The sequence below is a fragment of the Macaca nemestrina genome, chromosome 19 (assembly GCF_043159975.1).
Source record: "Macaca nemestrina isolate mMacNem1 chromosome 19, mMacNem.hap1, whole genome shotgun sequence".
In the NCBI taxonomy this organism is placed as follows: domain Eukaryota; kingdom Metazoa; phylum Chordata; class Mammalia; order Primates; family Cercopithecidae; genus Macaca; species Macaca nemestrina.
The window spans coordinates 65,669,448-65,683,543 of record NC_092143.1 but is presented as its reverse complement, the minus strand read 5'-3'; the positions used below and the strand labels follow the sequence as shown (position 1 = coordinate 65,683,543).

The window sequence follows — 14,096 nt, the reverse complement described above, 5'->3', positions numbered from 1 at the left end:
TTTTAAATTTTTTCTCTTTTGTTAAAAACTTTATTGTTAGTTCTAGTCCTCATCATTAATCAGTAATTTAAAAATCTTACTAAAGTTTTTGCCAGATGAGCTTTTAGTTTACTTTTCTTCTATTATCCTTATTCAGTATTGAAATATGTTACAGCCTTTGTCATAAAATGAACTGAACAGCTTTCCTTATTCTGTTTTTCTGGAACATATTGTCTAAGACAGGAGTTAGGCAAAAATGTGGAAAAATCACATGGAAAGTATCTGAGTCTGGAGACTTGAGGGAGGGAGGTCTTTTTGGTTATCATTTCGATATCTTTTATTTGTCTATTCTAGTTTCTGTGTTTTGTGCTAATTTTGTCACTTCATGTTTTTCCAAAAACCCTTTTGGTTTTGTTTCAAATGTATTAGTATATGGTATTTAATATTTTTATTATGCATTAATATGAAATATACATGCAAACAAAAGACTACACGTAATATGTACACATATGTAATATGTTTGCTGTTGAAAAAAATAATAGTAAAATGAAGGCCCATATTACCCCAAACCCACCTTAGGGCTACCATGTGTCCCCACCCCTCTCCTGTCAATTCTCAGCATTTTAAATGTTCTTCCCGTTTGTAAAGGAAATTTTTCCTGGAGACAGGGTCTTGTTATGTTGCCCAGACTGGTCTCAAACTCCTGTCCTCAGGCAATCCTCCTGGCTCAGCCTTCCAAAGTGCTGGTATTGTAAGTGTGAGCCACTGCACTTGTCCTCCTTCCCATTTGTTACCCTCAGAACATTCTTGTCTAGTATATGTTCCAGTCTCTCTAATGTGGGAGATTTTGTTGTACATTCAAATTCACCTATCTTGACTATTATAGAAGGAAGTTTTCTTGAAGTTGATAGAAACTTGACCTTTTAGAGTTGCATGCTTGTAGAACATAGACATTTAAATTAAATGATGGTGCATTGTTCAGTTTTCTGTGTGAATTGTATGTAAATACTATTCCTATTTCCTGATCCCAAACTTTTATTATGTTCTTAACTTTTAGTGTTTGTCTTTAAAATAAGATTGTTGCTTTATCTCAATGTGATTTTCTAAATTACTACCTGACTTGTGATTTCTTGTATGAGGTTTTTGTCCTGTAGGTGGTGCTAGAGTCACATCTCATTTTGATAGAAGGTAGAGGAAACAACTGAAATTCTTTTCAGTGTGAACATACCACATTTTGTAATATTCTTCATGCTTACTTTAATGGTCTACATAAAAGCAGTTTATCTGAACGTTAGATAATAAGTAGATTGCTCTGCTCTGTTCTTAAGAAAAAGCAGAGTATTCTATGTTCTCATAAAGACTTTCAAATACTTCTTGGAGTGTTAATAATATTTTTTGAGGACTTACTTGCTTTAGCGCTGTTTTTCACAAAAATCCTAGGACAGCAGGTACCGTTGCTATCCCTGTTTTTGCAGAGAGTAATCAGGATTAGCAGGATTAAGTAACTTGCCTGCAGTCAACACTTGGTTGGTGGTAATGAAATAGTAGATAAATGTGGTGAGAATGAAACCCAGATCTGCTAGACTCAAGAGTTCCTAGAACTGTGTTATATTACCTTAGACTAGTAGAGCATAACATAAAACCACAGATGTCAAAATTAACTTGTCTGATGAGTGTGAAATGAGGCACCCACTAATGTGTCAAAGTAATACATGCCTAAATATTTAATACCTTTAATTTCAGTCTGTGACTGTGCCAACCAGTGTCGTCACAGTTACTCCTGGAAAGCCGTTGAATACTGTAACTACCCTGAAGCCTTCAAGTTTGGGAGCATCATCCACTCCTTCAAATGAGCCCAATCTTAAAGCAGAGAACTCAGCAGCTGTTCAGGTTAATCTTTCTCCGGTAAGCTCTTACTTGCACCTTATATAAATCTTGTTCCTTGCAAGATTTTTTGAATTGTTTGCTCACTAACACTTGTGTTTGCTTATATTTACATTTTCATATTTAGACAATGCTAGAAAATGTGAAGAAATGCAAGAACTTCCTTGCAATGTTAATAAAACTAGCATGTAGTGGATCACAGTCCCCAGAAATGGGACAAAATGTGAAGAAGCTGGTGGAACAACTTTTGGTAAGTAGTGCTATAAAATCCTGCAGGTTCTGGTAGAATCCATATAACATGTTTTAATTGGGAAATGCATATTTTTAAATGATATTTATTTAAATTAATTAATTAATTTTTTTGAGACAGAGTCTTGCTCTGTTGCCCAAGCTGGAGTGCAGTGGCGTGATCTCGACTCACTGCAACCTCTGCCTCCTGGGTTCAAACGATTCTCGTGCCTCAGCTTCTCGAGTAGGTGGGATTACAGGTGTGCACCACCACACTCTGCTAATTTTTGTATTTTTAGTAGAGACGGAGTTTTGCCATGTTGGCCAGGCTGGTCTCAAACTCCCTGGCTTCAAGTGATGCACTCGCCCTGACTTCCCAAAGTGCTGGGATTACAGGCATGAGCCACCAAGCCCGGCCTGAGATTTATTTAAATGTAGTTCTTGATAAATTTTGTTTTTTGCCTCTTGAAAGCTTTGTAAAGATTATTAATCTTGGCTAGATAAACCTATTGTATATTTCTTTTTAAAATTTACCTTTTTAAAAATTGTTTATGTTTAAGATATGCAACATGATGTTTTGATATATATATTATTTCTGTACATCAGTCTTGCCTCCCTTACCATACAGAGGGCCTCGGAGAGAAGGTTCATTATTTAGTCAATAGGAAATTGTTGTTAGAATTATGAAATCTTGCCTGGGTGCAGTGGCTTATGTCTGTAATCTCAGCACTTTGGGAGGCCGAGGCAGGTGGATCGCCTGAGGTCAGGTGTTTGAGACCAGACTGGCCAACATGGTAAAACCTTGTCTCTACTAAAAATACAAAAATTAGCCAGGTGTGGTGGCACATGGCTGTAATCCCAGCTACTTGGGAGGCTGAGGCAGGAGAATCGCTTGAACCTGGGAGGCGGAGGTTGCAGTAAGCTGAGATTGCACCACTGCACCCTAGCCTGGGCAGCAGAGCAAGACTCTGTCTCCAAAAAAAAAAAAAAAAAAAAGGAATTATGAAATCTCAGAAAGCCAGGCTATCAATAGATAACGAAATTCAGTTCTCATATGTCCGATAGACATGAAGCTTTGGGACCACAAAAGTTAGTTAATGCTCTTAGGCCTCACTTTCCTTATCTATAAGATTCTCATCTTACAGATGAGAATGTTAAACATGATGATCATTGATATTTTTATGAATGCCAAGGTGCTATGTCTTTTAGCCACCAAATTATATGCCTTTGGTTTCTTATGTCCTCTTTCAGGTAAAATATATAGGTACACTAAAAAGAGTGAAGGTGGAAGTTAGCAAATATTTCATGTTATATGCTTAAGGCATGCTGAGGACGTAACAGACAAATGGATTTGGATTTTTTGAACTACTATAATATACAGATTTCTCGCACCACATAATTAGAATTATATTTTTCACATAAAAATTGTCCTTTTTTCCCCAGTAGAAAATGTGTATATTTCAATTATTATACAGCAAAAACAAGCATAGTTTATAAATATTAAAATACCTTCTTTACTACTGTTTTTAATGCTGCCTGTAAGATGTTAGAAATAAAGCACACTTGAAATGGTTAGTTTTTCATTTGGGAAGATGTTTTTATTTCGGATGTCTAAAATACGTCATACTAACAAATTTTTAATTCAACTTTGGGGTGTCTTTTTAAAAGTAAACATTGAGCTTTTGATCTTCCCTTTTCAAGGTTTGCTACTTTTGAAAGGGGATATGATGACTTGTTTCTCTGAAATGGAATACTCTAGATGAATAGACATGATGGAAAGGAACACATATCCCATAAAATATTAAAGACTTTTTAACCACAAAACATGGGTGAATTTTATGGACAGATAGGAGCAGTTAGGAATTAATCAAATATTGCCTCTGGTTTTAAGATCTGTTTACTTTAGAATGACTAAACAGCAGTTCTAAAATAATTTGGTTTCAGGATACCTTTATATTCTGAAAACTTGAGGACTCCCCAAGGCATTTTGTTTTTGTGGGGTTAACATTAAAACTGAAAAATGTTCAACATTTTTGTATTAAAAAAATTTTTTTTGAGGTAGGGTCTTACTCTGTCACCCAGGCTGGAGTGCAGTGGCATGAACAAGGCTCCCTGCTGTCCTGACCCTCCTGGGATCAAGCAGTCCTACCACCTCAACCTCCCAGGTAACTGGGACCACTGACATGTGCCACCACTCCTGGCTCATTTTTTAAACTTTTTTGTAGAGACAGGGTCTTGCTATGTTGCCCAGGCTGATCTCAAACTCCTGAGCTCAAGTAATCGTCCCACCTCGGCCTAGCAAAGCGCTAGGATTACAGACCGTAGGATTACAGACCTGGCAAAGTGCTAGGATTACAGAGCCACCGTGCCCAGCTTGTTTATTAAAAAAAAAACAGTAAACCCATTAAGCGTTAACATAACTAGCATTTAAGTGAAAACCGAGTTTCCAAAACAACAACAAAATTGAATGAAAGAGTGGCATTGCTGTACCAATTTTGCAAATCTCCTTAGTGGCTGACCTAATGGAAAACAGCTGGATTCTCATATGTTCTTCTGCATTTAGTCTGTTTTGTGATGTGTTATTTTTTTGGAAGTATTTGAAGAATATCTGGTCTTGTGAAGAGAGGTGGTTGGAATCGTGATTATCTTATTAAAATAGCTTTTCTCCGGATCATGGTGGATAGTCTTTAGAGTCTACTGGTTTATCTTGCACCCTGAATGGATCTTTTACCCACGTATGATTTTTGTAATGACATTCATCGTTCATTGGGAAAAATACTGGTTCACTGAGTTATGCAGATCTTTCAAATGTTTCCAGTTTTATTATTTAAGATATCAAAATAACATGCTCATTAAATTCACCAACCTTATTAGAAAATTCTCATACCAGGAAGCTATCAAGCTCAGAATAGTTGTTATACATTTTTCAAAATTGTAATTTTGGCTTGAGAGCTTTAATTTTTATCATTAGCAACAAATGGTATCAATTATTTTCCTCACTATTAGAGGTTTAGTTTGTTCTTGAGAAAATATCTAACAAATACCCAAGTCTGAATAACCACAATTGCTTTGCCATTCTTTTCAGTAAAAATGGGAAAAAGTGGCTAGTTTAGCTAGCGACTCAATTACAGTACTTTTCCTAGATTCTCTTACTTTGATCTGCAACAGAAATGCCTTATGTATGGTTTCTATTTTGTTATACACAATTAAAGAGGTTTCTACTGCAGAGTTGAGATTTAGTAAAGTTAATTTTTACTGCTTCATCCAAGGATGTTTCAAAGCGAAATTGGCTCTATTTTTTTAATTTTTATTTTTTAGGGTAAGAGTCTTGCTCTGTTGCTCAGGCTGGAGTGCAGTGGTATGAGACTAGCTCACTGCAGCCTCAAACTTAGGGCTCAAGGGCTCCTTCCACTTCACCCTCCAAAAGCTAGGACTAGAGGTGTGTGCCATCATGCCCAGCTAATTTTAAAATATTTTTTTTGTAGTGATAGGGTCTCACTGTGTTGCCCAGGCTAGTCTCCCAACTCCTGGCCTCAAGTGATCCTGCACCCTTGGCCCTCCAAAGTACTGGGATTACAGATGTGAGCCACTGTGCTTGGCCTTCTTCTTCTTTTTTTTTTTTTTCCCCTCCAAGCACATAGCACTGTAGAATGTGATGTCAGCTGTTTCACTTTGCCATTGCCTTTCTTACCAGTAGTTTAACCCATTGTTGCCTTTGCACCATCTGTGCAAATATTAGCTTAGTGAAAAAGGCTTTCTCTCCAAGATATTAGTATTAATGGAAAATAATGTAGACCACACATACTCCTGAAATGCTTAATAGTGTAAGCAATGTGTAAAGTTCCTCAGTTCTTTGGAACTGCTGTTATGGATTTACAGTGTCATTCTGAAAATAGTCTTGCAGATCCATAGCCAATATCATACTGAATGAGCAAAAGCTTGAACCATTTCCCTTGAGAATTGGAACAAGACAAGGTCTCACCATTCCTATTTAACATAATACTGGAAGTTCTAGCGAGAGCAGTCAGGCAAGAGAAAGAAATAAAAGGCCTCCAGATAGGAAAAAAAGGAGTAAAACTCTGTCTTCACTGATGATATGATTCTATGCCTAGAAAATCCTAAAGACTCTGCCAAAAGGATTCTAGAACTGATAAACGACTTTAGTAAAGTTTCAGGGTATAAAATCAGTGTTCAAAAATCAGTAGCATTTCTATACATCAAAAACGTTCTAGCTAAGAGCCAAATCAAGAGCACAGTCCCATTTACAGTAGCCACACACACAAAAATGAAGTACCTGGGAATATAGATAACCAAGGAGGTGAAAGATCTCTACAAGGAGAAATACAAAACACTGCTGAAAATTCATGCTTATGGATTGAAAGAATTGATATCATTAAAATAGCCATACTGCCCAAAGCAATTTACAGATTCAGTGTTATTCCTGTCAAACTATAAATGTCATTTTTCACAGAATTAGAGAAAACTATTTTAAAATTCATATAGGACCGAAAAAGAGCCTGAATAGCCAAAATAATTCTAAGCAAAAAGAACAAAGCCAAGTGGCATCACATTACCTGACTTCAAACTATGCTATAAGGCTACAGTGACCCAAACAGCATGGCACTGATACAAAAATAGACACATAGAACAATTGAACAGAATAGAGAACCCAGAAATAAAGCTGCACACCTACAACTATCTAATCTTTGATAGTGTCGACAAAAATAAGTAATGGGGCCTGGCCACAGTGGCTCATGCTTGTTATAATCCCAGCACTTTGGGAGGCGAAGGCAGGCGGATCACTTGCGGTCAGGAGGTTGAGACCAGTATGGCCAACATGGCGAAACCCCATCTCTACTAAAAAAATATAAAAATAAGCTGGGTGTGGTGGCATATGCCTATAGTCCCAGCTACTCAGGAGGCCGAGGCAGGGGAATTGCCTGAACCCAGGAGGGGGAGGTTGCAGTGGGCCAAGATCTTGCCACTGCACTACAGCCTAGGTGACACAGTGAGACTCCATCTAAAAAAAAAAAGTAGTGGGAAAAGGACTGATTCTTCAAATGGTGCTGGGATAACTGGTTATCTATGTGCAGAAGAATGAAACTGGACCCCTACTTTTCACCATATATAAAAATTAACTTGAGATGGATTAAAGATTTAAATGTAAGACCTCAAATTGTAAAAGTCCTAGAAGAAAACCTAGGAAATACCCTTCCTGACATTGGCCTTGGCAAAGGATTTGTGGCTAACTCTCCAGAAGAAGTTGCAACGAAAACAAAAAATGACAAGTGGAACCTAACTAAACTAAGAGCTTCTGCACAGCAGAAGATACTGGCAACATAGTAAACAGACCACCTACAGAATGGAAGAAAATATTTGCGAACTATATATCTGACAAAGGTCTAATATACAGAAAAAATCAGAAACTTAAACAAAAATCAACAAGAAAAAAACAACCCCATTAAAAAATGGGTAAAGGACATGAACAGACACTTCTGAAAAGAAGACATACAAGCAGCCAACAAACATGAAAAGATGCTCATCATCACTAATCATCAGAGAAATGCAAATCAGAACCACAGTGAGATACCATCTCATGCTAGTCAAAATGGCTGTTATTAAGAAGTGGAAAAACAGATGCTGGTGGGGCTGTGGAGAAAAGCGAACACTTATACGCTGTTGGTGGGAATGTAAATTAATTTGGCCATTGTGGAAAACAGTTTGAAGATTTCTTAAAGAACTAAAAATAGAACTACCATTTGACCCAGCAATGCCATCACTGGGTATATATCCAAGGGAAAATAAATCATTCTATAAAAAAAATACGCTCTTGTATGTTTATTGCAGCACTACTCAGAACAGCCAAGACATGGAATCAGCAGAGGTGTTCATTGACAGTGGGATGGATAAATAAAAAGTGGTACATATACACCATGGAATACTACACAGCCATAAAAAAGATCAAGATCATGTCTTTTGTAGCAGCATAAATGGCCATTATCCTAAGCAAATTAATGCAGGAATAGAAAACCAGATACTACATGTTCTCATTTATAAGTGGGAGCTAAACATTAAGTACACATGGACATAAAGATGGGAACAATAGACACTGAGAACTACTAGAAAGTGGGAGTGAGGGGGCGTGAGGGCTGAAAAACTACCTCCCAGATAACTGTGCTCACTACCTGGGTGACGAGTGTACCTGGTACACTACCTGTACCCCAAACTTGTACCTCCTGATTCTAAAATAAAAGCTGAATTTTTTTTTTTTTAAATCTAAGGTCATAGTTACCTTTACTTGAATGCTCCTTCCATGACTTCATGAAGAACAAACCAGATGTTCTCTGTCACCACACAATTACAATCTTTATTAAGTATAAAATATGTCCTAGTAGGCAAAATTTTAAAAACTATATTTTATACCTTTGAAAAGAATAAGGTAATTCAATCAGCTACATCTTACACATTATCACTGGCGTCAGGGTATTTTGGAAATACTTCTACTAATTCTGGAAATGTTGTCCCTGACTCTTGTGTGCAAAGAACAGCAGTGAGCTAGCAGATTAATTTCCAAATTGTTTTAGAGAACTTAAACATCAAGGTCTCCAAACTGAATAACTTCCTGTTCCCTACCCTAAGAAATTTAAGACACCTGTGCCTTCACTTCTTAATTGTTCTTAACAGATTGTAATAATGTAGTATTACTCGGCCTGTCAGCTCTTCTCTTTGCTTCCTGGGATCTTTAAAAGAAAAAAAAAATCACCCCTTCATTGTATTCTGTATGAATAAACATCTCTATTATTTATGCTTACACATTTCATAGCTGGCATGAAAAAAAGCCTGTATTTAATTGACTTTATCATTTGTGAAAAGTTTGCTATATCTACAATCATGAATTATATACTTTGTCTCTTTTAAAATATTTGTAGATTTAAAATTGTTTGTGTTTCTCCCATCCCTCAGGATGCAAAAATTGAAGCAGAAGAATTTACTAGGAAACTGTATGTTGAACTCAAGTCTTCACCTCAGCCTCACCTGGTTCCTTTTCTTAAGGTAGAGTTATGTTTCGCTTAGAAGAAATAATTTGGATTAGATTACTCTAAAATAATTAAAAACTGGACTATTTCAATATGACAGCAGTTGAATATGAAGATACTGACAGTGTGGGAGAAACCTGAGTTTGTTTTTTTTTTGTAAGTGTTTTTGTAAGCTGTAAAGCATATTCATAGTATTCTTTTAATTTGAACACTTTGAAAAAAGAGAAGTAACATTTTGTTCATGAACATAAGTTCATGATTATATTGTTTAATGCTTGTATAAGAATATACAGACATACCACAGAGATATTGCAGGTTTGGTTTCAGACCACCATAAGAAAGCTAGTATCACAATAAAGTGAGTCATATAAAATTTTTGGTTTCCAAATGCATATAAAACTTTTTATGGTATGCTTTATTAGGTTTATAATAGCATTATATTTGAAAAAACAATTACACAGGTGAATTAAAAAATACTTTATTGCTAAAAAGTGCTGACAATCATCTGAACCTTCAGCAAGTTATAATATTTTGATGGTGAAGAGTCTTACCTCAATGTTGATGGCTTTTGTCTGGTCAAGGTGGTGGTCACTGAAGGTGGTCACACCCAGCTGTGGCAATGTCTTAAATTAAGACAACAGTGCAATTTGTATCATCAATTGATCCTTCCCTTCACAAAAGATTTCTCTGTAGCATGCAGTGCTGTCTGATAGCATTTCACACACAGCAGAACTTCTTTCAAAATTGGAGTCAATTCTCTGATACCCTGCCATTGCTTTATTAACTAAGTTGTTGTCATATTCTAAATTCTTTGTTACCATCCTAACAACATTTATAACATTTGGCCAGGGGTAGCTTCCATTTCAAGAAACCACTTTCTTTGCTCATCTGTAAGAAGCAACTCCTCATCTCTTCCAGTTTTATCATGAGATTGCAGCAATTCAGTCACATCTTCAGGTTCCACTTCTAACTGTGGTTCTCTTGCTGTTTCTGCCATATCTGCAGTGACTTCCTCCACTGAAGTTCTGAACCCCTCAAAGTCATCCATGAGGATGGGGATCCACTTCTTATAAACTCCTGTTAGTGTTGATATTTTGATCTCCTGCCATGACTCACAAATATACTTAATGGCATCTAGAATGGTGAATCTTTTCCAGAAAGTTTTCAGTTGACTTTGCCCCCAAATTGATCAGAGGAATCACTGTCTGTGACAGCTGTTGTAGTCTTACAAAATCTATTTCTTAAATAATACTTGAAAGTAAAAATTACTCCTTGATGTATGTGGACTGCAGAATGGATGTGTTAGCAGACAGGAAACCAATATTGATCTCCTTGTACATCTCCATCAGAATTTTCGGGTGACGAGGTGTATTGTCAATGAGTGGTAATATTTTGAAAAGAATTGCCCCCGCCCCCCGCCTGAGCAGTAGTTCTCAACAGTGGGCTTAAATATTCAGTAAACCATGCTGTGGATAGATGTGCTGTCATCCATACTTTGTTCATTGATAGAGCACAGGCAGAGTAGATATAGCATAATTCTTAAGAGTCCTAGGATTTTTGGAATAGTAAATGAACATTGGCTTCCACTTGAAGTGACCAGCTACATTAGCCCCTAACAAGTAAGTCAGCCTGTCCTTTGAAGCCTTGAAGCCATGCGTTGACTTTTCCTCAGCAAAAAGCTATGAAAGACCTAGCTTCCTTCAATAGAAGGTTGTTTTTGTCTCCATTGGAAATCTGTTGTTGGCCAGGCGTGGTGGCTCATGCCTGTAATCCCAGCACTTTGGGAGGCTGAGGTGGGCAGATCACCTGAGGTTAGGAGTTTGAGACCAGCCTGGCCAACATGGAGAAACCCTAACTCTACTGAAAAAAGTTAAAAAATTAGCTGGGCATGCTAGCGCACGCCTGTAGTCCCAGCTACTTGGGAGGCCGAGGCAGGATAATTGCTTGAACCCGGAAGACAGAGGTTGCAGTGAGCCCAGATCGTGCCATTGCACTGTAGCCTGGGTGACAAGAGCGAGACTCCGTCTCAAAAAAAAAAAAAAAAAAAAAAAAAGCTAGATCTTCTGTATGATTTGCTGCAGTTTCTGCATCAGTACTTGCAGCTTTACCTTGCACTTTCATGTTAGTTATCAAGAGAGCTTCTTTCCTTAAACCTCATGAGCCAGCCTCTCCTAACTTCATACTTTTCTTCTGTAGCTTCCTCATTTTTCAGCCTTCATAGAATTGAAGAGTTAGTGCTATACTCTGGTTTAGACTTTTGCTTAAGGGAATGTTGTGGCTGGTTTGATCTTCTGTCCACACCACTCAAACTTTCCATGTCACCAATAAGGCTGTTTCGTTTTCTTACCATTTATGTGTCACATGGAGTAGCTCTTTGAAGTTCCTTTAAGAACTTTTCCTTTGCATTCACAACTTGGCTGTTTGATACAAGAGCCCTAGCTTTCCATCTCTGCTGGCTAAACAAATGAAAACTCCAGGGATGAAAAGGCAGAGCCTACTAGTTTTTAGTTTGAACTGCCTTTACTCTTTAAGTAGGATACAGAGATGGATGCTGACAGTCTGAAAGTGTGCTTGGGTGGGTGTGGTGGCTCACACCTGTAATCCCAGCACTTTGGGAGGCTGAGGTTGGCGAATCACCTGAGGCAAGGAGATGGAGACCAGCCTGACCAACACGGTTGTCTCTACTAAAAAATACAAAAATTAGCGAGTGGTGGCATGTGCCTGTAGTCCCCGCTACTCTGGAGGCTGGAGAATCGCTTGAACTTGGGAGGCAGAGGTTGCAGAGAGCTGAGATCGCACCACTGCACTCCAGCCTGGGCAACAGAGTGAGACTCCATCTCAATAAAAAAAAAAAAAAAAGGAAAATATGTTAGCTCGATTCTTTCAGATCATAAAATTCACTTTGTATTTAATTTTGTTTTGATTTAAAGATATTTCTTTGTTTTTATTAAAAAAAAATTTTTTTTTGAGATGAGGTTTTGCTCTGTCACCCAGGCTGGGGTGTAGTCATGTGATCACAGCTCTCTGCAACTTCAACCTCCCGGGCCCAAGTGATCCTCCCACCTCAGCCCCTGCAGCAGCTGGGACTACAGGCATGCACCACTATGCCCTGCTAGTTTTTGTATTTTTTGTAGGGACAGGGTTTTACCATGTTGCCCAGGCTTTTAAAGACTATTTCTTCCTTTCCTTTTTTTTTTTTTTTTTTTTTTTTTTGAGACGGAGTCTCGCTGTGTCTCCCAGGCTGGAGTGCAGTGGCGTGATCTCGGCTCACTGCAAGCTCCGCCTCCCGGGTTCACGCCATTCTCCCGCCTCAGCCTCCCAAGTAGCTGAGACTACAGGCGCCCGCCACCACGCCCGGCTAGTTTTTTGTATTTTTAGTAGAGACGGGGTTTCACCATGTTAGCCAGGATAGTCTCGATCTCCTGACCTCGTGATCCACCCGCCTCGGCCTCCCAAAGTGCTGGGATTACAGGCTTGAGCCACCGTTTTTTTTTTGAGATGGGGTTTTACTCTGCCACGCAGGCTGGAGTGCAGTGGCATGATCTCAGCTTACTGCAACCTCTACCTCCCGAGTAGCTGGGACTACAGGTGTGTGCCCACCATGCCTGACTAATTTTTGTATATTTTGTATAGATGGGGTTTTGCCATGTTGCCTAGGCTGATCTCAAACTCCTGGCCTCAAGTGATTGCTTGCTTTGGACTCCCAGAGTGCTGGGATTACAGGCATGAGCCACTGCACCTATTTCTATCCAAAGTTTGAAAGTTACTTAATGAAGAGACCTAGATTCTGCTGTGGTTTAAATAAACTTACAAATGCTGAAGTTGTTAATGATCTATTATAGGGTTTAGATGATTATAGAAAAGTATCATACATGTTGTACTAAATTGATATTGAGGGAATACAAATAAGTATAATACTGAGATATAGTAATTTCATATTGGAAAACAAGCACTTTTGAGCTTCAAATTGATTGTATCCTGGATATTGACAGGATATAAGTAAGTGATACCAGCTGTCTTCAACTGAAATACTTGATACACTTTTGATTGGTTTTAAGTTGTAAAGGTATGAAATACCACATTTTGTTTTACACGTAGCTGATTTGTTAGCAGTGTTTTTTTCCATTCCTCTACGTTTCCAGAAAAGCGTGGTTGCCTTACGACAACTTCTGCCTAACTCCCAGAGCTTCATCCAGCAATGTGTTCAGCAGACCTCTAGTGAGATCGTCATTGCTACCTGTACTACAACAGTAACAACTTCTCCTGTGGTGACAACAACAGTGTCCTCAAGCCAGTCTGAAAAGTCCTTTATTGTTTCTGGAGCAACAGCACCCAGAACTGTGTCAGTGCAAGCTTTGAACCCACTTGCTGGTCCAGTGGGAGCAAAAGCTGGAGTTGTGACACTTCATTCTGTGGGCCCAGCTGCTGCAACAGGAGGAACAACAGCTGGAACTGTTTTGCTTCAGACTTCAAAACCACTTGTGACATCTGTACCAAACACAGTGACCACGGTCTCACTGCAACCTGAAAAGCCAGTTGTCTCTGGAACAGCAGTAACACTGTCCCTTCCAGCAGTAACTTTTGGAGAAACTTCAGGTGCAGCTATTTGTCTTCCATCTGTGAAACCTGTTGTTACTTCTGCTGGGACCACATCTGACAAGCCTGTTATTGGGACTCCAATTCAAATCAAACTTGCCCAGCCAGGCCCTGTCCTTTCACAGCCAGCTGGGATTCCACAGGCAGTTCAAGTCAAGCAACTAGTGAGTAACATTTTGTTTCTTCCTCAGTTATTTATTTTGAAATTTTTGAACATTCAGAAAACTGGTAAGACTAGTAAAAAAACTGGGAAGGCTGTATACTGTTTACGGGTTTGACCAATTAAAATTTTTTTTTTTTTTTTTTTTTTTTATCTCACTCATTTGCTTTGTTTTCCTCTTTCTACTCACACCTATAAACACACATGTAAGT

The 14,096-nt window shown here is 38.3% G+C and overlaps 1 protein-coding gene across 2 annotated transcripts in view; it reads left to right on the top strand.

Annotated features, from left to right (window-relative positions):
- Positions 1–14,096, top strand: part of LOC105465340 (TATA-box binding protein associated factor 4b) — a 166,435-nt gene that overhangs the window by 42,598 nt on the left and 109,741 nt on the right. For both annotated transcript variants that reach the window (XM_011713758.3, XM_011713762.3), the window contains 4 exons: positions 1,723–1,884; positions 1,991–2,113; positions 9,055–9,144; positions 13,271–13,888. In XM_011713758.3, the coding sequence (XP_011712060.2) occupies positions 1,723–1,884; positions 1,991–2,113; positions 9,055–9,144; positions 13,271–13,888 (993 nt within the window). The remainder of the gene's footprint in view (positions 1–1,722; positions 1,885–1,990; positions 2,114–9,054; positions 9,145–13,270; positions 13,889–14,096) is intronic.